The 27,454-nt window shown below is 44.1% G+C and overlaps 1 protein-coding gene across 1 annotated transcript in view; it reads right to left on the reverse strand.

Annotated features, from left to right (window-relative positions):
- The window catches only part of LOC104361435, a 29,741-nt gene extending 2,494 nt beyond the window's left edge, over window positions 1-27,247 (reverse strand). The window contains exons 1-6 of the mRNA XM_032997178.2: window positions 26,915-27,247; window positions 26,104-26,172; window positions 6,659-6,722; window positions 5,918-6,062; window positions 1,400-1,563; window positions 104-246 (exon numbers count right to left, since the gene is read on the reverse strand). Coding sequence (XP_032853069.2) covers window positions 104-246; window positions 1,400-1,563; window positions 5,918-6,062; window positions 6,659-6,722; window positions 26,104-26,172; window positions 26,915-27,247 — 918 coding nt within the window. The remainder of the gene's footprint in view (window positions 1-103; window positions 247-1,399; window positions 1,564-5,917; window positions 6,063-6,658; window positions 6,723-26,103; window positions 26,173-26,914) is intronic.
- Window positions 27,248-27,454: the final 207 nt, after the last annotated feature.

Genomic DNA, 27,454 nt, shown 5'->3' on the forward strand with positions numbered 1-27,454 from the left:
TCGTAAGTGTCATCGAAGAAAACTTCCTTAATGTTTGTGTGTCGCTGTCATGGTTTCCTCTTCGGTCGTGTCAGCTTTTCTGGGTGCCGTGTCCCGTACTTACCCCCGGCCATACCACGGCTCCAAAGTGTTCGATGGACTCCTGAATGACGATCTGGTGGCCAGCGTACGTGTAGTGCTCTTTATCAAAGCAGTGCGAAACTCGAGGAGCCCAGTTCTGTAGTATTTTAAGAATTGCTGGTGAATCTGTGAGAGAAAAAGACAAAAAATGTATTTTTATACAAAGGTGTTTATGTACAACTTGTTAAAGGGTAAAAAGAATTTTGCAAAAATAGTATGTAGACCATTGGCCTTGCTTGAGTGTAATGCTGTCCAGAAGTGGATGATCTGGCTGGCCAGGGAGTGAAAGGAGCAATGGTAATTTTCCTGCCATTCTGAGTGTTTGCATGGGCAATTTACAAATAGAGATGAGCCTTTTAGAAAAATCTACTAATTCAAATATATAACTCTGCTCATAACAGCTGGGAGACTTTCAGGACCAAGTTAGCTTGTGTTTTGGGGTGTGCTGTAGTTCACACTGTGCCAGAGGATGTCGTGTAGGGGTTTGTGCTGTAGGTTTCATTTGTGGGGCCAACAGATCTAGAACATTAAGCTTCCTTGTACAAAAGAAGGATTCGGGATTTACCTCTTACACTGACGAAAACCTAGCTCTTTTTAGTGGGTATCTTTCAATCATTCTTCCGCAAGAGGAGGATTGTAAGATACTCTTTGTGTTGGCATATACGTTGCTGCTCAGCAAGTCAGTTGTGCTACAGTTGTGCTAGCGTGTCTCGTCACAGCAATTAGGCTCATAGGTGAGATCTGTCAGGAGAGCTTTGCTGAACTCCTCCCTCTGATCTCACTGAAAACAAGGACACTGTTCTGAATGACTGCGCTATTCTTGGAAGCCTGTTAGCAGGATATGCATAGATGATACAAAATTAACTGCGAAGAAACATTTTGCTCCGGCTTGCATGGATTTCAGTTGATGCCTGCCTGGAATCCTTGGTAGCTGTTTCAGCAGTTCAGCCTGTTAAAATCTGTAATACCATGGCTTCAGCAGTGCCAGCCCCATTAATGCATATGACAATCTAATCTCTGACTGTAGTTGAGAAATAATTCTTAGATGTCTAAATAAAATCCAGAGACCTTTTTAAACATACTTCATAATTATGGTGATAGTCTTTTTTTTTTAGATTTGTTCTGATAAATACAAACATAAGGGGAAATGGTTGGAAAAAAAAAAATGAAGATAAAAGGAAAAGTGCTGTGGTGATATCTATTACTTGAAGACTGAGAAAAATGAAAGTATAAAATGCTAGCATGCCATAGCCACTGCGGTATTTAAACTGGATTAAACCTGAGTTGCATTCTGCTGTTGGTGATGCATGCTTGGAGCTGCAAGTGCAGTTTTCAGAGTCATACTGTTCTTCACAGGTTTCTTCTTCCTCAGTTTGGCAGTCCATTACTCTTGGGATTTTGTTGGGGAATGGTGGCTGCTGTGCAGAGATCATGGCAAAAAAGCTGAAATGGAAGGGGAAGAATAATGTCATAAAAGCTTGTGGGCACTCTGTATGAGAGATGACTGGAGGAAGACAGGGAGTAGTTTGGTGGGCTTTGGGTTTGGGTTTTTTCAATGATGGGCTGAAAGGACAGGAAGCTGTGATGAGAGGTGACATCCTCCACTGAAAATTGCTGTGAGCACTTTCTGGTAATGCAGTAATACTGGCAAAAGTTCTTATTTTATTGTATTTATAATATCATTTAATCATGTTTATTTTATCATTTATGCAAAATCTTAGCATGATGTCACTGAACTGATGCCACTAATCAGTCTGAAAAGCGAGCTACTTGCATGGTACTTGTGTCAGTTGAATCAGCAGCTGAAAAAGATGAACTGTCTTTTAACATCTATGACTTTTTATCTGTGTGATTTACCATTTCCCAAAGAACTTGGGACTTGGCATTCCTGCAATTTGCTGCAGCCAGCGCTCTAGATTTTGTCTCCTTGTATACAGTTGCCTTCTCTGCCTTTTCCTGCAGAACAGCTAATTGAATTACCTGGAAATGTAGTGAACTGCAGAGTATGCAGATTGCTGCCAGGAGGTAATTGCAGTGAGAAGTCTGACTCGGTAAGCTTTTTTGGAGAACTCTGTGTGTGTGTGTTATGCATAACTGTGCATCTTCAGCATGCAGGGCAGCACCCGACATAAGAAGGAGCTGCTTAATACCAGCTAACAAGCAGTGAAAGCAGGAGTGAGATTGGATTGAAATTTGCCTGGGGAGAAATGTGCCACTGAAACTTTTTGCTTAACTGGAGTTAATCAGTGATAGCACCTATGTATATGCTTACCCCTAAAAACGGTTTATAACTTGCTCTGGCCAGAAGCTGCATGTACAAGTTCACCCTTCCCACGTATCATGATGGCTGGAGTGTGCTACGCTTTCATCCATGGTTGGCCTTATTCTGCTCATTCTTGCGAATGCGCCTGTGTTTGCTCTCTCCAGCCACATGCACTGCAGACAAAGCGGTGCATAATTTCGGTTGCACATACTGCAGGAGGCTGTTAGAGGTAGCCTGGATGTACGGGAGAGGGTGGGGAGAGGTTTGGCAGCAGCCAGGAGGCTCAGCAATGCCTGCAGGTAGTTTTTTAAGGAGCAGAGTGGCTGCTGACTTGTGTGGGTAGTTTGTTTGCACACATGATATTGACACCGTTGAAGTTTTAATGATACCTGGTATATTCCTTATTGCTGCTCTGTTTAATCACAAGGACAGGATTTGTGTTCTAACTCTTCTGAGACTGCATTTGTTCAGTCGTGGCAGTGATTTTGTACTCTTTCAGAAAAGAGAGTGCTTTAAAGTACATTGATTTCTGCAGATGTAGGTTTTTTTAAATTTTTTTTTTTTTTTTCCCTCAGAGGGCCTCCATCTAGCTAGGAACAAGTTCTGGCTATGCACCTTTTGTGTATAATTTGAGGTATGGTGATGGTATGTGAGAGGCTGAAGTTAATGCTGTAGTTACTGCATTCCCTGACATAGGAATGAATGCATCCATGTTCACATTTTACTTGTGAAAATGTACCTCTTTACAACAGCAATGGTTTCTCATGTAGTCGAAAGTACACTTCCAGTTTTCAGCAATGCCTCTTTTTCATGCCTTGAGCTAGGAAAAAATCTGGTCATGTTTTAATGTTTTAAGAAATCTCTGGGAAAATATAGTAGAACTTGTGTAATTGGGAAGGTGCGTAATGAAAAGAGAAGAATCTGTCAGCACTGGTCATGGCTACAGCCAGGAGAACACTTGCTTGAAGACCCAGTCCTCTGAACATTTCATGTTTAAACATGCAAAGCACTACATTTTCAAATTGGGGGAGGGGAGGTGTTGTGAGGTTTTTTTGTTTGTTTTTTTGGGAAGGCTCTTGTAGCATGAAATTTGTGCTATTTAAGTGAAAAGCCAATCCTGAAGTTGCAAAGCAGGAGGAAACTTTGCCTTGCCCAGTATTCCTTTATGTAAAAAAAATAGAAGGGCTTGTTTAATGAGGAGGCTCTTTAATTTGTCAGTCTGGGTAGAAAGTGATCCTTCTGTACTTTTTTCTTTGCTCAGACAAGTTCTTACTGCAACAGGTCAGAATTTCAGTTGGCTGTGGGTAGCAGTGAATACCAGAAAATATCCTGGAAACATGCTCAGTAAATATGTCTGTTGATCCAGCATTAAGTGCTTGCAGTAAATACAACTGCATCTCTGATCATGGTATATATACACCCTGTTATCACTCCTTCAGTACAGACTGAATTCTAAATGCAATTAGACATGTTATATTACGTTTTCAAATGACAAATCATTATGTTTTCTCTCGTTTTGTCCTTTGAGCTACTCTAAAATAGGAGTCTGCTTAAATATTTATAAAGACCTTTAGCTGTTTTTATTAAATCCCTTCTTAAAATGATCAGGAGGTCTAAAAAACACCTCATGGTTACACTAGTACTGTGATGAGACTGATGTGGTCCTTAAGTCCATCGGCTGCCTCTACTCTTAGATGGTAAATTCAGGGGATAATGATTCTGCACTCTGCATTTCTGTGTCACCTGAGATACTGAGCTCTGGTTTATGGCTGGGGCTTCTAGGTGTTAGAATAATATAAATATATTTCACAGGTGTAGGTTATGCTAAACAGAAAGGGTTTTTTTTATATAGATATAGACATATATAAAAAGATATATATATAAAATCCTATAAGCATCCTATATACTAAATATAAATAATATCCGATATAATTTCTATATAATTAATATTATATAATTATATAATACTATAGAATTATGCAATATAAATATGTAGGTATGTATTGTATGATTATACAATATAATACCATATAATTATATCATATAATATAATTATATAATTGTTGTTTAACTATATATTATTATATATAATTTTATATAGTTATTTTATATAATTATATGTATGATGTCTATTTAAATATATATTTTATATTACTTTTATATATATAGAAATATCCTACTTCCATAACTATTAAATTATATATTTCATAAAATGGATTTTAAAGGCTTTTTTTTTAGCTGCAAACTACAGGACAGGTTTCATCTTGTAATTTCAAGAATTCAAGTATATGAGCATCTTGGCCTTAACAATGCATGGCTTTATTTTATCATTTAAAATGACAGACTGTACCTGAAGACTGCAAACGCAAGTGAGTATTGAGTAAGCTATTTGCAAATATGTGCTGTTTGCATTATTTCATGCCCTATCTGTAGTATGGTCAAGTTGCTGCTGTGTTTCTAGAATGGTAAAACCTGGTATTTCTAACTATTTTGACATTTTTCTGATCCATATTTTACTGAAAACTATATATCTCTAAAAGAATTTTGATTTAATAGTATTGCAACCAAAATCTGTTCCCTTAGGAAATGCTGGCTCTTTCTGAATGTTAGCAGACAATTTCTTTCCCAAATGATCCTGATGGGAAATAATCATCTAAATTCCATCCTTTCCAAAGTTTTTCAAACCAGTATTGACTTCATTGATAGTCTTAAACTGTTGCAAACAAAGTAATTTACAAAATCATTTGTGACTTCTTCGGAAACTAAGGAAGAAAGAATAACTCACAAAATTATGTTGATTTGACAATGCCACATAAAATTAACAAGATAATTAAACACCAACGGGCAAACTGTAAGATGATGATAAACCTTAAGGTAACAGTTTATCCCCTATAAAAATAAACCTTGTGTCTCTTAAGCTTCTAAAGTTCATTGCTTAGAGCTTTTCAAATCTAGCTACATGGCCAAAAAAAAGTAGGTTAGTGAGCAGTACTGTGTCATTGGGTCTTCAGCTGTGGACACAACTCTGCTGAGATGTTTCTCACACCTCTGCACAAAGTTGCACAGCACAGTCTGAACTATGTGGGCAAAATCCAATTCCATTTGCTCACATGGGAAATGCAGTTGCAGTATGTTCTTTGTGGGACAGGGCTTGGCCATACGCTCGTACCATATACAAACACCCATGTTTCCTAGAGCTCATGCAATTTTCTCACGTTATCATGCACTAAATTTAAAAAAAAAAAAAAAAAAGGAAAAAATTAGTATAAATGCTAGGAAATAAAGGAAATGTCAGTGTTAGGAACATCATTGCAGTAAAGCTGTATGATATTTGAGTCCACCAGGTACACGCATCCAACTACTGAAAACAAGAAATGACTCATTGTGAAATAGTAGGGGTTAGGTAAGCTGGATTGCATTGGCTAACACGGCTGACCTGAAATCAAAGAATTCGGGCAAATGTATTCCCTTTGTTAGTTGGCAGAGAGCACGGAGGCAGGCCAGTCGGGGTTAGCAGGGCGGCTGTGCGGGTACCTGCTGTGGCAGAGGGTGCTGGAGGTTTCCTGTGGGCGGATGCACCCTCCAGAGGTTTTTATACAGGCACGCACCTGGGAGGAATAACTCTGCTCCGGCCAGTCGGCTTGCAGGCTATTTAGAGTAACATTACCAGGCAGCGCTCAAAGAACTTACTATGTTACACTAAACTCCTCCACGTTTGCAGTGCAAAACAAAAACACTCTTGGGCTTTGAAGTCCCAGGCGTACGGACCTTCGGAAATACAAAGTTCCTGCTTCCTCCAACCTCTCGTTCTGTTTTTGCAGGTTCAATGTTCCCTACGTTCGCCTTACGGTCTGCAGAGCTGACCCACACGAACAACTCACCGTGAGCAAACTAGCCGGTGGATAACGTGTGGGGCCACTTGGCAGTAGCCCAAATGCAGAGAGAAGTTCACGAAGCTCCTACTGCCCGGGAAAGGTCAAGTCTTCCTTGCCTGGGTGAGCTCTGGGTACCCTCCCCTGCCCTGGGTCGCGGCGAGCAGGGGGAACCGACAGTCCTGAGGAAATAACAGCTTTACCATCGCCTTTAGTGCAGGTTGTAACCGTCGGAAATATTCCATCTACTGAAAGAGAGAGTGCACACATGAAAATCACACTTTGATCAGAAAATCTTGCAGTTGCTTGTTTTAGAACAGATGGATATTGTAGATGTTGGAGATGAACCAAGTATGCGTTCCTTACACATTTCAAGAATTTGAGAGTTTTATATGCCACTTACCGCTTCGCTGCCCTTCTGCCCTCCCTTCCCCATCTTGGAAAAGATTCTGTAAAAAGAAATCCAACTAGAGGGTAGAAAAAATTTAAAAGTCATAAAGCTAGAAAACAACCCCCGGCTAATAATGAACAGCTAAAGGTTAGCAATAGAAATAAGGCGGGGGGCAAGGAGAATGGAGATTTTTAACTTAATTTATAGACATTTGCATCTTTGGATGAACAGCCTTTGTTTTGAGGAGTGGCAAAGGAAAAAATGAGCCTTTTCTGTCACTCCGGGTGTGTATTTCACACCGTAGCCGCTGCGTGTCTCTAGTAGTCACACCAACTACAGGAAACACTTGGCTGTTCATTCAAATGCTCACCAGTTTCTTTCCTCTGAGATTTGATCGATAAAAGACACTTCTTTTTTTAAAAAAATAATACTTGGGAACTAGTATTAAGATATTAATGGTATTAAGTTGATATCATAAACATTGCAATTCAGAACCGCCTGACTTTACGAGCAGTGCAAATGAGTGTTCCTGAGCTAGGTCAGTAGCTGTTATTAGAAAGAAAAAGGCAGATATGCTGCCGTTGGAATGACTGCCATACCTTTTTTAAAGACATGGTCTTTTTAGCAGGCACGTTCCTGCTGTCATATTTATTGCGTTTGTCACCGGGGCTGAATGTAGCTCAGACTGGTGCTGCTGTCAAAAGTTCTGTCGTAAGCGTTGGCAGTGGGATTGATGCTGAACATAAATAGCTTTTTTAAATCGCATCAGAAGAACTGGCTCACTCTACTTTGTCTCTTGTGTAAGCAGCTAAGAAGGATGGCAACTGTAGGGACAGTGTTATGGCTTATTTACAAATTATGTCGGTATGGCTTTGTTTCTTGTTTGTAAGTGGCATAGGAATCTCTGAAATGTAGCTGTTGTTGACATTCATTTACTATATAATTTCTATAAATGCTTCTTTGTGCTACAGTCTATCTCCAAACATTTCTTGTTTAACATTGCAAATTACTGTTGTCTGGAGGTGTGGCCCCATGGAATTAAAATTTCTCCAGACTTCTGTGAATAGGCGGGCTGATGGGAGTACAGCACCTCAGTTCGATGTGTAAAAGGGCAATTTTTGAATTACTAACTCAACATCCAGCTCCACAAAGCTCTGAATTACTCCTTTTTTTTTTTCTGTTTCTGTAAACACTCGTGGGAATTTTGCCATCTAGACCATTTGTGGAAGACAAAATGCAACAGGCTGCCAAATGCAATGAAATAAACTTCTAATATTTTTAGAATGTGTTTATTTTTAATATGAGTTGTGTGGCTTGGGTTTGGGGGATTTTAGGTCTCGCTATATGAAACCTAATTGGTGGTGTGGGTCTTCTTCCTTTTTAGTGCTATCAAACTACCAGGAATGCTGGAAAGAGCATTCTTCTGAACTCTGCCTGTTGCTGAACTCAGTAGTAGCATCCTCTTCAGACTACAACTAAATTACTGTTATTTGTTTATAGAGTGATTTCAATTTAAAACAAATTTAAAAGTTCCTCTGATGTTAATTGTAGCAAGTTTGATGTAAAATAATGTAAAATTGTTAAAACCTTAATTAAAAGATTGTGAGAAATGGCTATGAAAATGTTACAGTCTTCCCTGAACCCATCAAGAGCAAGAAGCCTACCAGATTTGTGCCAAAAGAAGGCAAAGTTGACCCAGAAAAGTTAAGATATTCTTATCAATGAAGTTAATAATGACAGATCTCCAGGACCAGATGGTAATTACGCAGAACTAGAACTCTGCAGTGAAATTACCAGCTCCAAACCAGAGCGTGGTGCCTGCTGCTGAGCGTAGGCTTGATGCCAGAGCACAGGGAATTGTACAGATGTGAGGCGTATTTCTGAGGGGGTCTCGGAGGGACCTAGTGAACAGTGGGCCAGGTCGTCTGACATCTGTGCTAGTTAAACTGAGAGGAACGGTAGCCTGGGATAGGTAGGGTGGAAAAGGAAGGAGGTTTTGTATGTCCTTTGAAAGTGTCTACAAACATGTAGTCCAGGGTCCTCCAGTTCATACAGTGGGCATGGATTTCCACAGGCTTTTGATAAGGTCACTCACTAAAATTCCTTACAGAAATTAAGCTTTGCTGGAATAAGAAGGGGGAGTTATCTTTTGGTTTAATAATTTGTTAAGAGCAAGGAGGCAATAAATAGTCAGGTTTACAATGTCCCATGGAGAGCTGTGCTACCGAGTGTATTGCTAAAAACTAACAGAAAGTGAAGAAAACGGTGTGGTGACAGTGATGTAGAATTATTCAAGATAGTGAAAACAAAAATAAGCTGAAGAGTTCCAAAGCGATCTCTGACACATTATGAGAGGTGATAAAATGATAAATGAAATTGTGCTGACAATTATAACGTAATACGGAGGCATGGCCTCTAACTCAGTACCACCTAGGAGAGGGATCTTAACGGTGCCAGAGACAGCTATATAAAAATACCTTTGCAAACCATATCAAGTAATCAAAACCATAAAGGGACTGTTGTGTTTTTATAAGGAGAAGAAAAAAAAAAAAAAAAAAACATCAAAAAAGGAACGTTGTTTTTCCACTCTGGGAATTCGGAGTTTATCTCACATGTTCAGTGTGCGACTCAAGTCTTCGCTTAAATCATTCAGGGTCGCGGAGCTCCTGCAGGATTTGCCAGAGGTCCTGGGTGGCCTGGTGAGTGACTGACAAAGAATGGCACATTCCCAGTTCTAGAGCAGATTCTCCTCATCCTTATTGCTGGAGGCATCTGCCAGACTTTTCTGGATGTGGAAAGCATGTTTGCATTCTCCAAATCACAGGGATTTCTTAAGTGCTGTCAGCAGCCAGCTGAATGTCTACAGCATGGTGTTGACAGGGCCTGTGCTGTTTGCTGAAGTATAAACTGCAAGGTGAAGTTTGTGCCAGGTTAGCATCTTCAGTGTTTGGCCTTTTTTTTCTTTGTATTCCGTATGGCTGTGAGATGAATCCTCAGCTTAAAGTCATTAATACCCAAAGGTAATACTGGTGGCCTTCCTAATTAGTGGCAGTTGAGGGTGTACAGCCACACAGAATGTGCTCTTCAAACTTAAACCCGCTGTTTTCATTATTTTTAAAATGAAAAATCCTTTCTCCTCGGTACAGGCCATCTTTTGCTCACCTAGCTGAGGTGACTCAGGAATGATGACACAACCGCTCCCTTGGGCAGCCCCCTCCAGTGCTTGACAAAAGCATTCTTGTTTTTCTTCAATTAATGTTGCGTATTAAGTTAATCGGGTTTAATGTCGTTTGCACATACAGGGAGACGGCACACACCTCAAAGGGAGCGAAGCACCGTGTTGCCAGATAAGTAATTATTTAAAAATGTGCTACTGTCTTTGTGTTCAGGAGCACGGAAGAACAAGTGCTCTGAGATGTTACGCTGAGCCTCGCCAGCGGCTCCCGCCTGCCGTTAAGCCGCGTGTTGCGTGTTTAACGTCTGCCCTGCCCTGCCCTGGCAGTGCGAGCGCTGCCGCCGGGCAGCAGAGCCGTGGGGGACCCCGTGCTGTGTCCCCGGGGCTGGCTGCGAGAGCCAAGGCGGCGAGGAACGGGACTATCAACTGAGTGTTTGTTTCTGTCATCTGAGCATCCTCTGCGGTGCAGGCTTCTCTGGATTCAGCCGAAGAGCCCCGTCTGTGCGAGAACACAAGCGCTCTGTACTTTTCTGCGTCCTCCTGTGGGATCTGTGGAGCAAGTGCTCTTCCTGCCTCGCAGGAACAGCAACCAGGCAGGTAAGGCAAAACGTGGCTTTGGGTGATCTGACCAGGACCTTCCCTTCTCTTTAAGTAAAGGGCCCTGGGGTGTTATTTAAGCACATGCTCTAATACCAGAAGTAGCAGTTTGGTGTTTTGTTTTGTTTTTTTTTTTTTTCCCCCTTCATAACTTCCTTGTTGAGGTTTTTGTCCAGCTTCATATGTGTCCGAAAGACCCATTATGTAAATGAACAGGGGTCATTTAGGCACCACGCACGTGCATGAGGAGATGGGTTAGAGAGGTACAACTGCAGCGGGAGGGCAGAGTCACACCACCTGGTACCGCTGGATGTGAAAAGTGCGTTTGACTGCGTGAAGGCACGGGTGAACCAGATCCTTTGTCCTTGTATTCACATACAGCAGTGGCAATATAAAACACCCATGGATTTTTTTTCTTGCAGCTGATTAACTTCTGTTTTGTTACGAAGCCACACGCTTCTGCTCCCCTCAGCAATGAGTTTTGGGGATGTCTTCAAGCCTTTTGTAGTTAATTTTTCAAAATCTGAAGCTGTTTGCCTTCAAGGGATTATTTTACTCTGAATTTCCTCAATAATCTTTGTTGTCTGTATTTGGACAGCACTGTTTTTAACAGGGACAGGTTTTCCCCTTGGTGCCACCTCTTTCTCATGTGCTTACTCCCCCTGCCTGTTTGGAGATCTGCTGCTCCCTTCAGAAAGAAGTCATTAAAGCTGAACTCTCATCTGAACTCCCTCAAAGCTTGGGAATAATTTTACCTCTTCGCTGCGGAGCCCTCTGCCCTGCCACAGGGTGTTGTCTTACCTCCCGTGGTCCCTCGGCCATTTCTCAGCCAGTTGCTCAAAGAAGGACTCAATGCCATCTGCTATTTTTTCCTTATGGCAAGGAAAGAGATCTTGAACTAATTCCATGGGGCTTTTTATAGAGCAAAGAATGTGATGGTCTTAATTTACCGATCTAGAAGTTTTACAGCAGGGCTGCCTTTACTTGATCTGTTTTGGGCTGGTTACTATACACACAAACAAGGGACCAACTTAGGCTGGCTTTGTTAAGGATGAACACACCACTCTCAGTACTCCAGGCTTTGGTCGACTCCAGTTACCACCATACCAAGATAAAACTGGCAGGGCTTGTGTAACGGCCTTTTTTTTTTTTTTTTTTTTTTTTGGTGGGACACTTAGCTATCCCCTGTTGTAGTAGTATTTGCCTAGGATTAAATTCTGCAAATTTTTTTTCAGGTAAAGCTGCTGAAACCAGGAGTTTTGTTGTGGTGAAGAATGATTAAATGGCTGAATAACAGGGATGCAAGATCTGATTAATGGTATCCCACTGAAGAGTCTCCTTGCTTCTCTTCCACTTGTGGAAAAGTCTGGTGTTTCTCTAGAAGGAAGATAAAAATGATTTTAAAGTAATTTCAAATGAATGACTGATGAGTAGCTTAAGCAATTAATTTTACAACTGGAATTAGTATTTGGAGATTAGTTTTTGCTGACAATCATTAGAAAGAACTTGACCTTCTTAAAAAAACATCAGATGGAAGAGTGTCTCTTGACTTGGCAGCCACCTTAAAATCACAGAATTATTTAGATTGGAAAAGACCCTTAAAATCATCCGGTCCAACCACTAACCTAACACTGCCAAGTCCACCACTAAACCATGTGGTTTGTAACAAACCTGGTCTTCTGTGAGCTTAACTGTACAAATAGAAAGGGCAATACAACGTCTGTTTCCTTCACTATTGTTAATCAAAAATGTAATGCAAATTAAAGCAGCTCTGTGCTTGAATTAGTCCACAAACCTTTGATGACATTATTGAAACTGTAGTTAAAACATCAGATGGGCACCCTATGGTAAATTTCTATGTGGTTGGAATCAGTGGGATTTTTGCCTTGGACTGTGAGAAATGTAATATTTCATCATTTCTTCAGGTTTAACTGTAAGAGGGCTCTTGTGCGTTTGGTGTTCTTATTGTTTTGTCTTATTTTTTTCTTTTTTTGCATTTATAGAATGAATTTGGGAGTGAAAGGGATAGTTTGAAGCCTCTAGTTTCACTTGGATTTAATCAACATCTGTGTGCTGCAGTATACAATATGTTTGAAAGCTCAGCAGGTTTGTCTAAGCAAAAACTGCAGAATTTAATTCTGAGTCAGTAGTAACATTTATTTGTCAAAAAAACAAAACAAAACAAAACAAAACAACACTCCTACATCTATCCACCTCTTCGGAACAGCTGCCCAGAGCTACAAATGGGCTGTGAATTCGGTACTGACTTACCTGCTGTATCTTGCTGTGCACCCACAGACCTGTGTTGGATGTCTCTTAAGTAGGAATAGGATGCTGACTTTGCTGTATAAAAGTATAAAAGGATTGCAATCTGGATACTTAACAAACAGCTTGCTTCCAGTCAGAAGTGATCGTTCAGCCCTTCTGAGCTCACTGAAGAGGAGGGAGCTGCCGGCAGTGTACCGCTTGCGATTTCTTTAGGACGTCAAAAAGACTTCCCGATTTTGGTCTGCAGAAGCACAAATTGGGCTTTGCTGCCTTTTGTGGGGAGGGAGATAAAGCAAAGTTTGACTGTTTGAAGGGAGAGTTTTGTCATTTTTTTGTAATCAGAGGGACACTTGAGTCTTGGCACCTTTCCTCAGCTTCACCTGCTGTGTCGGTGTGTTTTGTGGAGGTGAGGCAAGAAGTCCCAGGGAGGCAGTCGGTCCTGGCAAACCTTTTGTTGTCCTGCTGCCTCTGCAGTCACGCAGCGTGCGTCTGGGATGTTAGGAATGGCCCAGAGAAAGCAGAATTACGTGATCTGGAAAGTACCAGTAATACTTAAAGCTATGACAGGTTTGCCTGGCAGCTTTTGTAAGGCCATTCAGAAAAGATATTTTGGGATGACTATTACAGCAAGGTTAAAACTATTCCCTGCCATCACCACCAAAAAGAAGAGGGGTCGCTTCCTGCATTTTAAGCCATTGATGGGTCCTGCAAATGGTCTGTTGGTCCGCTCCCCCCTGAGGATGCAGTCCCAGGCAGAGAGCCAGGGTCTCAGTATTCGGGCCTCCTTGGGAAAAAAAGGCAGTTATTTTAAAGGCTGCTTAAGGACCGTGATTGCAGCACTTCAGTACGGACAGAAGCTCGGAGGAGGGGTGGCTGTGCTGTGTAGGAAATTATCATCAAGTGAAATGCATGCCATGAGTAACAGTACACTGCCACAGAGCACGGGCTACTCCAGCGCTACAGCAGTAGCAATCCCGGGAGATTGCCTCTGGTGTTACAAACCCATTTTTGTGTCCCTTACTCATCCTCTCCTCTGTCTGCAAGCTTGTTGTCTCTGGCAGACACGCTGCCTTTCCACTCCCACGTGCTTGGGTGGTGGAGAGTGATGCTCCTGCCTGCATGAGTGGAGGCAACCTGCTCTAGTGTCACTGCTCTGAGCGACACCTTTATGTGGGGAAATTATTATTCGTGTATCTCCACAGGAATGCTGTGCCACTGTACGGATGCTTTTGTGTTATTTTTCTTTCTGGTCAAATACTAAAATGTATTGCTAAGATTGCAAGGGGCCCTCTCCAGCTGATTCACGTGGAAAGTTACTGCGGGTGTGAATATACTAAATGCTTTCCTATGCAGTTATCCATGCACGAGATATGAAATTCAGTTAGAAGAATAACAGTCTTTATTTTGATTTTAATTATCACTGATTCTGCAATGCAGCTCTTCTAAAGAATGTGGTTAGTGGGAGTACCATGTGAGCTGGTTTTCCCTGCAACAATTGCCAACTAAGACTTTAAAAAATAAATAAACAAGTACTGAGCTTTGCCGTGTTAGATTTGTTTATAATAACAAGTCTTCTTTGGCCCCATCAACGTTACGCAGGTGCTGGCCGGGGAGGGGGGGTACATGTGAGAGTGTGGTGGTGTTCACACCTTGCTGATTCTGTGCCAGGTTTGCAGGTTGGCGACAGGAGCGGGCTGCTTACGTCCTCCCACCCTGGCAGGGCCCTTTTGGGGGCATTTGTTGGTAACTCACAGTGACAGGAGAAACTGGATGATCTTCAGGGACCACCCCGATTGGCCTCGGGGCAATACATGGTGCTCTAAATCTTAAACCTATATTTAAGTGCCACCAACGAAGAAATTCAATATCTTAACACTGTGAGCAGACTCATCCCACTGGAAGTCAAGTATGTGCTGAACATGGATAGTTCAGTGTTGTCAAGAAGCTGAAAGTGCCAGGGAATGAGGGTGGTCCGGACTCGTGCCTGGGGCTCTGGAAGGATCCCTACCCTCATGCTGTCCGTGCGTGAGCTCTTCTGTCCCATCTCCTTTCTACAGACTGAGGGGGGAGTCCTTCACACGCATCTCGCTATTGCTACAGAAGTTTCTGAAACATCAAATGAAGGATTTTTATTTTTTTTTTCTAAAGGACTTGCTAATTCTTTCTCCTCCAACCAGTGGTAACTTGTGAATTGGTTCAACCGAATCAAGTACCAGGGAAAGACAATTTGCTGTCCCGGAAAGCCTGCACATATGCAGGGTGTTTCTGTGCTTTTAGCCTCCTGGTTTGCACTAAAACTGTTTTGGTTTGTTTTTTCTAAATTATGCTTCTGAATTTTGATGCCAGGAAATCCCTTGTATTATACACAGTGAGTTGAGTTTGAAAACTGGCAAGGGAAGCAGAATTTATCCTCTTAAATTGCTGCATTTATCTGCAAATATAAAAATGCTCTAGATATTTATTGCCTGTCCCTGTGATACAGTATACTTCACATTTGCAGGTGGCCATAGTCAATAATTGATAGAGTATACTTCACACTTGCAGGTGGATATGGACAATAATTTAGGATACATCAAATTTGCTGGTAGCCACAGTTACAGCATATATGGGGACAATTATGAGGCTTTAAAGGTCGGTCGAGGGAGACTGGGAATTGTGACCGAGATGACCCTGATTAATGATAAGGAATTCTGGAAGAATAGGCTTTGATCTCCAAACTCTGGAAAAGCTATTTGGATCATAGTGAGAATGTCAGGGATTGATTGTGTTAAGGGTGAATTATCTGACAATCTGACAAAGTGACTAATCGATTAATTAACTTATCAGTGTAACTAACTTTTAAAGTGTCCTAAGAGTGAAGGACCTTCATTATAATACTAAAAAACACACCTATAGGTCAAAAAGACCCCTGCCCAGGTTAAGGCCCTTCCCCTGATTATGTGTAGTGGTAGAAGCATTAGGTAAGACTTATTGTAACTGTATTTTAATCAGTATCTAATAGGTATGTTTGGAAAAGTACTAACCTCTGATTTTTGTGTATAAAAGAAGCACCAAAACCTGCTGTTAGCAGTGCTTGATTTGTGTTAAAGTCCACTGAGCAGCCAGGCCTGAATAAATACAACATCTCTCCTGAGTGTGTTAAGACTGGTTTATTGCACGCGGGGCACAAGTCTGCTTTTCGGGTAACACCTGTGCAAACTGTTAATTTAAAGCTTCCATTTTTTAAACAGCTGGGATGGGGTTCAGGGATCTCACATAACAAGTTTACCCAAACCCATCTGAGTTTAGGTGTCATCTTTGCTCTCTTGTACTGCTCACATGGTTGTGTCTGGAGCTGACAGTGGAAACGTTTCATCATCTCAGCACCAGGGTTTTCTTTTATCCCTGCTACTCCTCGCCTGACACGAAATGGCAACATGGCATTAGGGGTTTACTGAAGGGAGTTTGTTATTCTCACACCTGCTCACTGAGATAAATTAAGAGATCGGAACTATGTGAATTGCTGTCTCACAGTGGAAAGACAGGCTCACATAGGAGAGTATTTCAGAGTACTTCCATGCAAAGACAATTCTGTATATTTGCCAAGTGAATCTCTTTGCAGAGTGAGAGAAAACACCATAAACAATTACGTAGGGCAAGCCATTCACACTCTCCTCCTCTGCCTGGGGATGATCCCCGTTAATTTCTTTAGTTTAGCCCTACCTGTTATGGCTCCAGTGGGGGTCAAGATTTCTCTCACCATCTGCTGTCCCTACCCCTTGACTACCGTGCACAGAAGCACAGTAAAATTTGTTCTCACCCAAAAAGGTTGGCAGACAGAGCCTGTGTACTCCCATGGTAAATTTTGTCTGAATAATTCAGACTCTCAGTGCACGTGGTGACACTCTGCAAAGTCTATGCTGATACCAATAAAAGAATTTCAAACCACTGAATATTGAAATAAAATTCACACGTATCTTTTGAAGAGACTGGCTTAGCAGTAAAAATACAAAAATCTAGCAGGTCAGAAAGTGCTGGGGGATCCGTGATGGGCACTGTTAGTGTCAGAGGGCACAGCTTGTCTTACTTTGACAGGATCACCAGGTCCGAGAACTGTAGGATTAAAAATGGAAATTTCAGCGTCAGCCCCCAATACGCTCTTCAAGCCAGAAATCAGTATGTGGAGCAAAATCAGCATGGAGGGAATCGGTGCTGCCCCTGCCAACTGGCAGAGGAGCCACGGCAGCCAGCAGCCATGACAAAAGTCTTGTGAACGTCAGTGGGGGCTTTGGCTCTCCCCTTCCCCGAGGCATCAGGGTGTCTCTGGCGCTGGCCCTACTGACAGCATCCTCCCAGCCCTCCTCGGGACACTAAGGGCAGGATGTGGTGGCCTAAATACAGACACCCAAAGTCCTCTGAGACACCTCGGTATGTCCAGAGTAATTGCGTGGGGCTGACAGAGAAGACGTGGCACTGCTGGGTTTGTGTGGTGGGGGTTTTTGGTAGCAGGGGAGGGGGCTACAGCAGTGGCCCCTGTGAGAAGCTTCTCAAAGTTCCCCCGGCTCCAAATCAGACCCATCTCTGGCCAGGGGTGAGCTGATCAGCGACGGTGGCTGCTGTGAAGGGAAACCTGGGAGGGGGTGAGGACTTTTGAGGAGGCGTTGTGAGAAGGACAACCACCCAAGTCAGTGGAAGAAAGGAGGAGGAAGGGGGGAAGTACGCAGGTGCAGAGACCCCCACCTGCAGCCTGTGTTGAGACAGCAGGGCTGCCACCCCTGGAGGTCTGCTGTGGAGCATGCTGCCTGTTGAGGAGCCCGTGTTGGAGCAGGTGTCCATAGTTAAAGGAGACTGGGAGTCTGAGGGAAGAAGCAGCCCCCGCTGTTGTGGTTCGGCACTGGGAGGGCTGCAACATGCAGGGGTGACCCACACCAGGGCAGCTCAGGAAGGGCTGCCCTCCTGTGGGAGGGACTCTTGCTGGAGAAAGTTAATGGAGAACTGTCTCCAGTGAGAGGGGAGACACACTGGAGAAGGGGAAGAATGCAGGGAGTTCCCCTGCCTTGAAGGGGAAGAAGCAGTGAACTGACTGTAACCCTCATCCCCTGCCCCCTGTGCCACTGTGGGGGAGAAGGTAGACATATCAGGAACAAAACTGAGGTTGAGAAGAAGGGGTGGGGGAAGGTGTTTTTAAGATGTGGTAATGCTTCTCACTGTCCTACTCTCTCTGTTAAGTGGTGTTGTTAGTGTTTGAATTAAAGTGATGTTCTTACCCTAATGAGTCTGTCTTTTGCCCATAACCACAATAGGTGAGTCATCCCTCCCTGTCCTTATCTCAATCTCCAAGCCTTTTGTTGTATTTTTTCCTTCCCATTCCTGAGGGGGAAGGGGTGAGTGGGTGGCTGATCGGTGCTCAGTTGTCCTCTGAGCTCAAACAATGACATGGGAGACCCTCACCCTCCTGCAGCAGCAGCTGGAGCCAGGTGGGGTACCCAAGATTGTATCAGACACCCATACTGAGGCCACTTAATCCTCCTGGGGGAGGAGATTCAATTCCAGGTGAGAACACTGGATCAGGCATCAATATAGGAGTTTGGTTCACTCCAATCCATGGAGATACAGTCTGTATAATCGATGAATCTATAAATAATTAATCTCTCTAAAACCAGGATTGAGTTGCCTAAAAGCAGGTGTCTAATGTTTTTTGGGTGTTGTGAAGTATCTCGGTTGGCATCCTGTTGCTGCACCAAAAAGAACATGGGCTTCCTCCGTCTTGCATCATGTCTGCCTGTCCCATGCAGATGTCTCATCTGCCCTGGCATATCAAATGGCAGGAGGAGCCAACATTAAGTGAACTGAAGACCTGGCAGTGAACTGAAGTGCTGGCAGGGCATCTGAATCATCCTCCAGGCTCACTTGACTGCATCAATGAGATCTCTGCTGATTACAGTAGGAGCCAAGATACTAAATTTTAAGAGAAGAGAGAAGCCTGGCTCCCCAAAATTAAGCTGCCTTACTGACAGAATCACAAGATTTGAAGCACTGAAAGCCTCTTTTTCTCTGCAGTTAGATGATTTATGTGTGCAACTGTCTCTGAACCACCCTTCTCTTACCTCCAAAAGCAGCAGTCCAGCTTACAGGCTGGTGGTTATTTTTAAGTCAGTTTTTCGCAGTCCCTCCTGTTGTAACCGTACCCCTGGTATGAAGAGGCTTGAGCATCCCCTATTACCTAGAGAATGGTGTCATAGATGCTTTAACTAGGCATTCAGCAGCAAAGCATGACACAAGGCAAGGGGTAGACTTAAAATTAGGTCTTCTCCTTGCAAGATTAAATAATTGGGAAAGCGTCTCTTTGGGAAATCCACCAAGTCTTGCACTTGGACAAAAGCATTTGGACTTGACTAATTGTAACTATGACCAGCAGCTGATAAAATGGAGATTTTACCATCGAAACAGAGCTACAGGGTAGATTTCGCCAGAGCCGAGCAGCAGCTTAGGGTGGGATTCACAGGGTACACATTTTGGACTTAGTTGCCTAAGTGGGGCTTGCAATTGTCATTTGTGATTTAGACTTTTTTCTGTCTGTGTCAACCCTTGGGAGGAATAACAGGTAAAATGGGATGGAAAGTATATCCTCTGAATCAGTAAACTGAAAAGAATTATCTTCCCAACAGGAAAACATTCTCTTTCCTCCAATCTTCTCTTCTTGGGGATGATATCTGGGTAAACTCAGAAAAGCTTAACAGCTACAGAAAAATCTGGAAAATTAATATGATTAATTTTGACTACTACCTAGTAGCTGTACTTGTCATCCATGTAAAAGTCTAACCATCCTGTAACATAATTTCCTAGAAAATTAGGTTGCAGTTGCTTATAGAAGGCCATGCTTCCAGCCCAAGGCAAGAGCAACTATACCTAAACCATTCCTGGCAGATGTTTGTCTAACCTGCTTTTCAAGACCACCGAAGAGGTGCAGAGGTCTGTGGTAAGCAGCATGTTGCAGATGCAGGGCCTGGATGCAAGGGTGAGAGCAGGTTTGCACGGTTTGTTTTTGTACAGCCTCTGGTTGACGCTCCAAATCAGAAGATCGCTCAGCTCTAGCACAGCCACTAAGGACATTCCAAATGCCATTAAATCCAATAAGATTAAGTTGAAAAATGTATGTAAGCACTTTGCTGAATGACAACTGCAAATGTGAGGACGAGCTGGGATCGCTTGCCACCTTACCATATCACTTGGTGCCTCGCTAGCCTGATTTACACAGCAAGAAGTTGCTCCAACCCCTTATGAGCCAACAAGTTTCACAGGGAACAGTGTGTTGGGTGTCCTCTGAGTTAAACTGTGCTTCTTAGCAAGATTACAGGGCAAATGCTCATTTAAACAGAATAAATAGCATAAGTAGACAGATACACTGCTCTACTCCTACCCCCACTAAATTTCAAAACTGTTTCTAAACTGAAAAGTGTGTATGTCACCCACTGGTGCAGACACCTCTGCTGATAGAGGACCACATGGAAGGAAACTTTGCTTTGACATGGCTCTTCTTTTTCCAAACTGCGTCAGTCTGAAAACCTGGCAAGAATGTACTCACTCCTCAAACCTGGAATGAGAGCCTGCAAACAGTCCAGCAAAGTTTTATAGACTCAGAATTATCTCCAGCATCTGTGCAGGAAACATGAGAAAGGACATTCTCTCTTCGTGGTTTAAGATGTTGCTAATGGTAAGGTTGCCTCCACCACCTCTTATCAACTCCTCCATGCACATTCAAGCTATGCCATCATTTCAAGCTCTCCCCTTTGACACCGAACCGCTAAGGTCTCTTTTCTGAACACCACCATAGAACGGGTCTCGTGTGCTGTAGTACACCTGTAAAAGCAAGAAGACTTGCCTAAGAGCAGTCTGAATGGCATCTGTCACTCTTCTTCCTTAGAGAGTCAAGTCACCGGTTTGTGTGTTGTCCAACTGGAAAAACATTTTTCCAAACATTTCTCTTCTGCTCAACTGATGGGAGGAGAATTTGGGACCGGTTAGTAATTGCCTTATTTCTTGGTGATAAAATGCATCTTCAAAGACCAATGCAGGCATGACTATTTTGAGCACTGTAGTGCAGCTCTGTTCAGTCAGCTGATATTTGGGACCAGAACAGAGATAGACAAAGCCAGCAGAGTCAGATGAAATAAGCTAAAGCAGCATAAAAACCCTTCAAAAAAATAACACTTTCAATTTTTTAAATGATTGACAAAACAAATATAGCCTCGATGGAAGGGGACAATTTCTGCAAACATACTACTTAACTGAGTGTTTTAAAGGTTTACTTCTGCAATTCTAATTTAACATCTGGCTACGATGCTCTGGACATGAGAAGACCTGCTTCTATGCTCAGAAGCTCCTCTAATAAGGATGTTTGATTTGTTGATTTTAAATCACAGCTCACAAAACACCAGAATTCATTTCTGCTACTAAGTAATATGTCATAAACTACAGAGGAGAAACATGCATACAGGCAAACCTGTTGTTGGTAATATTTACATTTTCTTTTAAATTCACCAGTGAGTAACAGTAACCTATTACTTAGGAGAATGCCTTGCCAGTGTTTGCTAATGACTCTTCCTAACAGTAACAGATATCCTGCATGGTCCAACAAATTGTAAGTCAATCTTCAGGTTCAGTGGAAGGCAATATCCTGAAAGAAAAATGACTTTGGCAGTTTGTGATCAGCAACTTGAATTACAGCCTCAGTAGACTGAGCATCACACTGTTTCATTTAAGAAGCATGACCACATGTTTGCAAAGTGAGGACTGGTTTTTTATTTCATTGCAGAAGCCAAGTTAGAAATCATAAAGATAGCATGATAGCAAAAGACTGCCTCATCCAGAGAAGGAAAAATCAAAAACTGACTCTGAAGTGTAGGAGGGAAATAATGATCTATAATATAGGTATAATGTTTTATAGAATATATATGATACTAATTATAACATTGGGCTGATGATCTTTTATTAAGAGAGTTTCTGTTCTTGTTCCAATGCTCTGATTTCTGAATAGAAATGTGGTATTCATTTTTCCCACTGTGAGTACCAATTCTTACCAATTTATCGGAAACATTTAAATGACTGGTGTCCCCCATCTCCAGGAAGGACCCTGTGATATAACCTGGGCTCTGCAGCATTGCTGAAAAGTAGGACAGGAGAGAAGCAAAGGCCAGGGGCCGTCTCGCTTTGCGTCCCCGTTGGTGATACGAAGGACGTGGCTGTGACCTGGCAGGCTCTGCCCTTGCTGCCAGAGCTGCCTTGGCTGAGCACATCGGGTTAACCCGAGCGGTGCCCAGCACCTGGAGGGAGAACCTGCCCCCCTGATTAGGTGGTTAATGTTGAGGAACAGTGAGGAGAGCTGAACACAAAGCAACAGAGCTGAACACAAAGCACCAGGCCTGTTGACAAAGCCAAAATAAATCAGGAAAAAGCACTCAGGAAATCCTTCCTCTGTCACCCCTTGGCAGACAAGGCAGGGTTGGGCAGGTGGACACCTGGCCGGGGTTTGAGCCAGCTAACACAAACCTCGCAGCCAGGGCCAGGTGAGGAGCTGCCCAAGTGCAGATCAGGGAGAGGTGAGCTTTCCTGGCCCTCGTCTCCCACCAGACAGGATATTTCTGCCCTGTTGTCTTCAAGGCCTAGCTAGTTCAGCCTTAGTTTCATATGAGCCCTCCAACCCTCCTGAGTTGAGCATCACGCCGCCCATCACCTGCTCCTAGGTCTGACCTACTCAACGCTCCGTGGGGCAGGAGGGGGGGACAGCCTGCACGGGCACCTGAGCTGGTTCCCAGCAGGTTGAGGGGTCCTCCAGAAGGGAGGCTGCCAGCAAGGCAGGGCTCGGGGAGCTGGGCAGCATAGCACCCGTCTGCTCACCCATCTCCACATCAGGAAGCGGGACACCCTCGGTGCAGCCAGCCGGCAGCTCCCCTCCACCACAAGCAGGAGGTTTTGCTCCCCACCGCTGTCCCCACCACCCCAGCTGTCTGCCAGGCTTCAGGTGGCCCTGGCACTCCCTGGCTGTGACCCTACCCAGCTTTGTAACCCTCACCCAAAAGGAGGGGGGGGTCTTCTCCTGATGGAGAAGGTTCGCATGTGCCATAGCGGCCAACCGGCACCTGAGTGAAGTTGAGCAAGGAGACAGTGGCACTGTGTGGTGGGAAACGGTGAGCTGAGAAACAGAAGTGAAGGAGGAGGAAGAGGAGCCACATTCTCACTTCCATTCACTGTCCTATGCTGGCGCGGAGGCTCCCACCCTGCCTAGAGTCCTGCAGCTGACACGTTTAAATCAACTCAGTGGGCTCCTTGCACACCAGGAATAAAGCCTGTGTTTTGAGCGCTTGTCCTCTGCAGGAGTGCTGCAGCCTCTTCTCCAGCCAGATTCAGGAGTGCCCAGACCCAGCACATTTGCAGTGTACATGGACAGCAACAGAGATGTTGAGAAAACCACTCTTGCCCATCTTGTCCCCATCCTGCCTTTTACCCTGCTGTGTTTCCAGGACACACTCCTCACTTTTTGGGTAGAAGAGTCCACTGGCACAGTTTTACCTGAGCAAAGACTCCTTTCACAGAAATAGGAGCTCTTCTAATCTTGGCCTCTCCCTGCTTTAAAGACCTGCATTTAGAACTCTGACCAGGTGCCTAACTAGTTGTCATGGCTATTATGGCATTTCTAGTTCAAGAGGACGGTGAGTAACTCAGGCTGCCGTTTCTGCTGGGCTGCTGGACCACAGAGAGGAGCAGTCACACTGCCTCACCCAAGCATCTCTGTCAGATGGCTTGAGAATTCAGGCAACAGGATTATTGGTTCCCTATGGAAAGTAAACTGTGGTTCCCTGATGGAAAATCATGACCAAGAACTAGTCAAAATGTAATTTAAACACACCTAAGAAACGCCCCAGTGCTTACTGCATCTACATGACATGGCCTCGGCAGATCAGGGACTCTGGCCCTTCCTAGCCCGCTGAATTGGTACCTAAGCAATTGCATTCTTTTCACGTTTCTACTGCCAGTTACCTTATCTTATTGACTCAACTAGTGTTGAGTTTTCCAGAGTGGGGACCATGTCTGTTTGCCTGTAAAACACTCAGCATAGTGACCTTTCCACAGCCACGTGTCCTTGTGTCCCATGCAGTTGCAGATGCCCCATCTGGACAGGGATTTCACCTCCTCCTTCAGACACAGGGAAGGAGAACAGGGAGGCGACAAATCCTTTGAATTACAGACTTCATTATATACACATGCTGTATCGTCGCTGATTCAGAGCCGCCTAGTGCAATGGGACATGTTTGTGCTGGAATAGAAACACAGTCCTGTTAGAATAAAGTTCACCATATGAACTAGATATCCTAATATAATGATTTCATTTCATTAAGTCAGCACCCCAAATTCTAATTCAACAAATTTCAAGGTGGCACAGATGTGGCCTATCACTTGGGTGTGTGTAGCTCTAAGCATCAAGTAACTCATGGCGTGATCCAGTTACGGGTGTGCTTAAGAGCTTATATTTGACCTTGGTCCCCAGCAGCAAAATCCTTTGGATCTGATGGGGATGTGATGTCGTTGTAAGTAATCCCTTCTTCAGTTAAATATGGCCTGGAAAGCAGATGTTTAATAAACTGCAGATGCATTTAGGGGTCTTCATATTTAAGATTACTTCTTATTTTTAAAGAGTCTGGGTGTGTTTCTTTCTATCAGAGGGTGCAACTCCTCACAAGTAATTATTCTTGCATCATGGAGCTTCCCAGCCTCCTTCAGTAACTTTCCCTAAAATCCTATGATTTTATTGTATAGATGGATCCTGAAAGTGTTGGGAATAATCCATTTCCTTATCTCAGTGCACTTAAGATGTATAACCCTCCCAGAATAGCTCTGCTATTCCATTCAATGCTCCTGATTATACATACACCTAAGAGAAATCAAGTTTAGGTTGAAATAGATGTGTGTAGACTGACTCTACACATGCATACACACATTTCTTTAAAAAAAGACCTCGCAAAGCCCTTGACATACACCTATTCAAAAACCTGCAGTGAGCTTTTTGAACACAGGTGAGCACGCCTCACTTCAAGCACCCCCGAACTCATCTGGATCCCTAACTCTGCAGCCCGGTCCCCGTGGCACTGGGCAATTTGCTGACGCTGGACACCTGGCACAGCCAGGCACCATCAGGCCCGTGCCATCCCGATTCTGCTCCCCACACCTCTCTGGAAAGAGGAAATACCCTGGCATAGTCCTTCCCTGGGAAACTGAAACCTGAAGTCAGAAGCAACATGTTACAGCCCTGCCGTTGCCTCAACTACCGATCCGCAGGGATGGTGCCAGAGCGTTGCCTCTGATATCTGTCATAATGTCAGAGGTGTTAACATCCAATTACAGGAAAAAATGAGCTCTGCAATCAAGGGAAAAACTGATGCTGCCTTTCTGTGAGCTGGGAGATTTCTGTTCCTGGGAGAGAGAGTATTTTTGTCAACTATGAAATAAAACCTCTGCGAGATGAGTTCCCATTAAAATGAAAAGGACGATTTCTTTTAATGTGTAGCTATTCTTCCAAAGTCCAAGGGACATTATACACAGAAAGATTTTGCTAGTGTATGAGAGTGGGGAAATTAAACTATCGAAGACTAAAGTTATCTTGGTCAACATCTAAGACCTCCCTAAGTTTCCGAAATGCAATTTATCTGTTTTTATTCTGTTCATTTTATATGTCGCTGGCATGGTTTTTTATGCTTGCAGTTTTCAGAGTCCATGGCAAGCTGTTAGGTGAGTTAAAATGGCTGAGGCAAAGAATGGCACCAGGCATTACCCTCTGCACATCCGTATTTAGGATCCCCCTGGCTCTGTGGGGATTAGGTTACTGGTGAGCGAGAAGGTCTTCATGGTCAAAAATACCCTGAGGACAGGCCACTTCCCAGATTTTCCTACTAAGCAGCAGTGAAAGAAAATCTGCCATGTGCACCTGCAGACAGCTGCTCTCTTCACTCTCTCACACAGATTTGGGGTGTCCCCGCCTCAGCAAGCTGCAGTCCCTTCCCTCACCCCAGGAGGAACTGGGAGATGCTCTGTCTTGAGATGTGCTCCCCACGAGTGATGGAGGCTGTGCTGTCCCTGTGCACCTACAGCAAGGAGATGGCAAAGTGCCGCCTGTGGGGCCAGGCTGCTCCCACTGCTCCCTCCCGCTCCTGTCACCCCACAGGGAGCTGATGTAAAAAATCTGGGTGGCCAGGAAACTAACCCTATAGGGGCAAGACCTGGAATAAATTTCTCTAGGGTTTTTTTGACCATTCAGTTCCCTGAGCACAGCAAGACTTTCTACCGGAGTATCGTAAAGCAACTCACTGAAAGTACAGGAGAGAAGAGGAGTGCTGGGCAGACATCAATGGGTGAAGGAGCTAAGTTAAAGGGGGTATAACCTCACATGTCCACCTTCCACTGGGATGTCGGCATCTTGCCTCATAGCAGGGGCTGGACCACATGCTCGTGACATCTGGAAGTCAGAAGAAAATGGAAAGAAGATGACCCTTCAAAGGCTTGCTCCAGCAGCAGGAGTCCAGCCCGGCTCGCAGCCCTGCTGTGAACTCTCTGCCCCATCCCCAGGAGGGTGCAGGCACAGCGTCCTTCCACTCCAGAGACTTAAAGACAAAACCAGCCATCACCTCTTCCCCTGCAACTCATTCCAGAGGCCCCCAGGCACACCAGGTCTGCCTCCTGCCGCCGAAAGTTTTGACACCTCTTGACTGACTGGCGATGGCACTTTGGGCTGATGAGGGCAAGACGGTGGTGCTCACTTGTTCAGAAAAGGAGAGTCCCATCCAGGGAATGGGAACACTGGGGTACAATCCAGTTGGGCTTTTGTGAGTACCTCTCCCCTGCCTGGGGGAAACACCCAAGCATAGCTGTGAGGGAGGTCACCTCATGCTTTTGGTAATCTCCTCCACAGTCATTTCCAGCGCTGCTCTCCTTGCCCTTCCTGCTGGCACCCAGGAATTTATTGATCATATCCTGGCATTGTCTAGAAGCCTACCACTTTGTTAGGCCAGGCAGCTTGAAATTATTGTGTGGGACATGGTGACAGCAGGGTGAGGGGCTCCTCCAGAGCTAGACATTGCAAGCAGTTAGGGAAGAGGGCCCTGAGAAGAGCTTTGTGCTAGATCCAAACCCAGTCCTGTCTCAAATACAGCCTCAGGCATGGTCTCATATCAGCAGAGCAGCCTCCCTGACCTGCCCACCTCCCGAGCACAGAGCTGCCTCGGGGGCTGCCCGCTAACACTGTGTGTGTCAAGCATGGCCTGAGGAGCATATCTGAAATACCGTGTTCCCTGAGGGATATTGATCTTGCAGCGTCTGAATGCTGGAAGCGGGGAGGGCGCTGCCACTGACAGCCCTGCAGGCAACTTTCCAGGGTTACCCCTAAGCCCCCTGGCACACGCCTCGGTGGCATTAGCCACGTACATTTTGGCTAGGCCACAGATGCCTTCTGTAAATGTGGTGCCCCTTGCACAAAGACATGTCTTTATGTATTGCTGACCAACTGATCCCAAAGGACCAGAATACCGCGACATTTTACCGGTTTGCTGCTACCAACCTAGAAGTGGTTTTGATGGGCTTATCTGAAATAAGGGCACTCCTGACATATCTCAGGCTGTTTTCACTGCACCGCTCCTCCTTCCCTTCTGATGGGTGTTTTGATGGGGATTTCTGCCATCCGGGGAATCTCTGGGGAAGAACCTCCTGAAGGGAGCAGCTGACCGGCAAGGGATCCAGCTGCC

Source organism: Tyto alba, unplaced genomic scaffold (genome assembly GCF_018691265.1).
Source record: "Tyto alba isolate M040663 unplaced genomic scaffold, T.alba_DEE_v4.0 Super-Scaffold_45, whole genome shotgun sequence".
Lineage (NCBI taxonomy): Eukaryota > Metazoa > Chordata > Aves > Strigiformes > Tytonidae > Tyto > Tyto alba.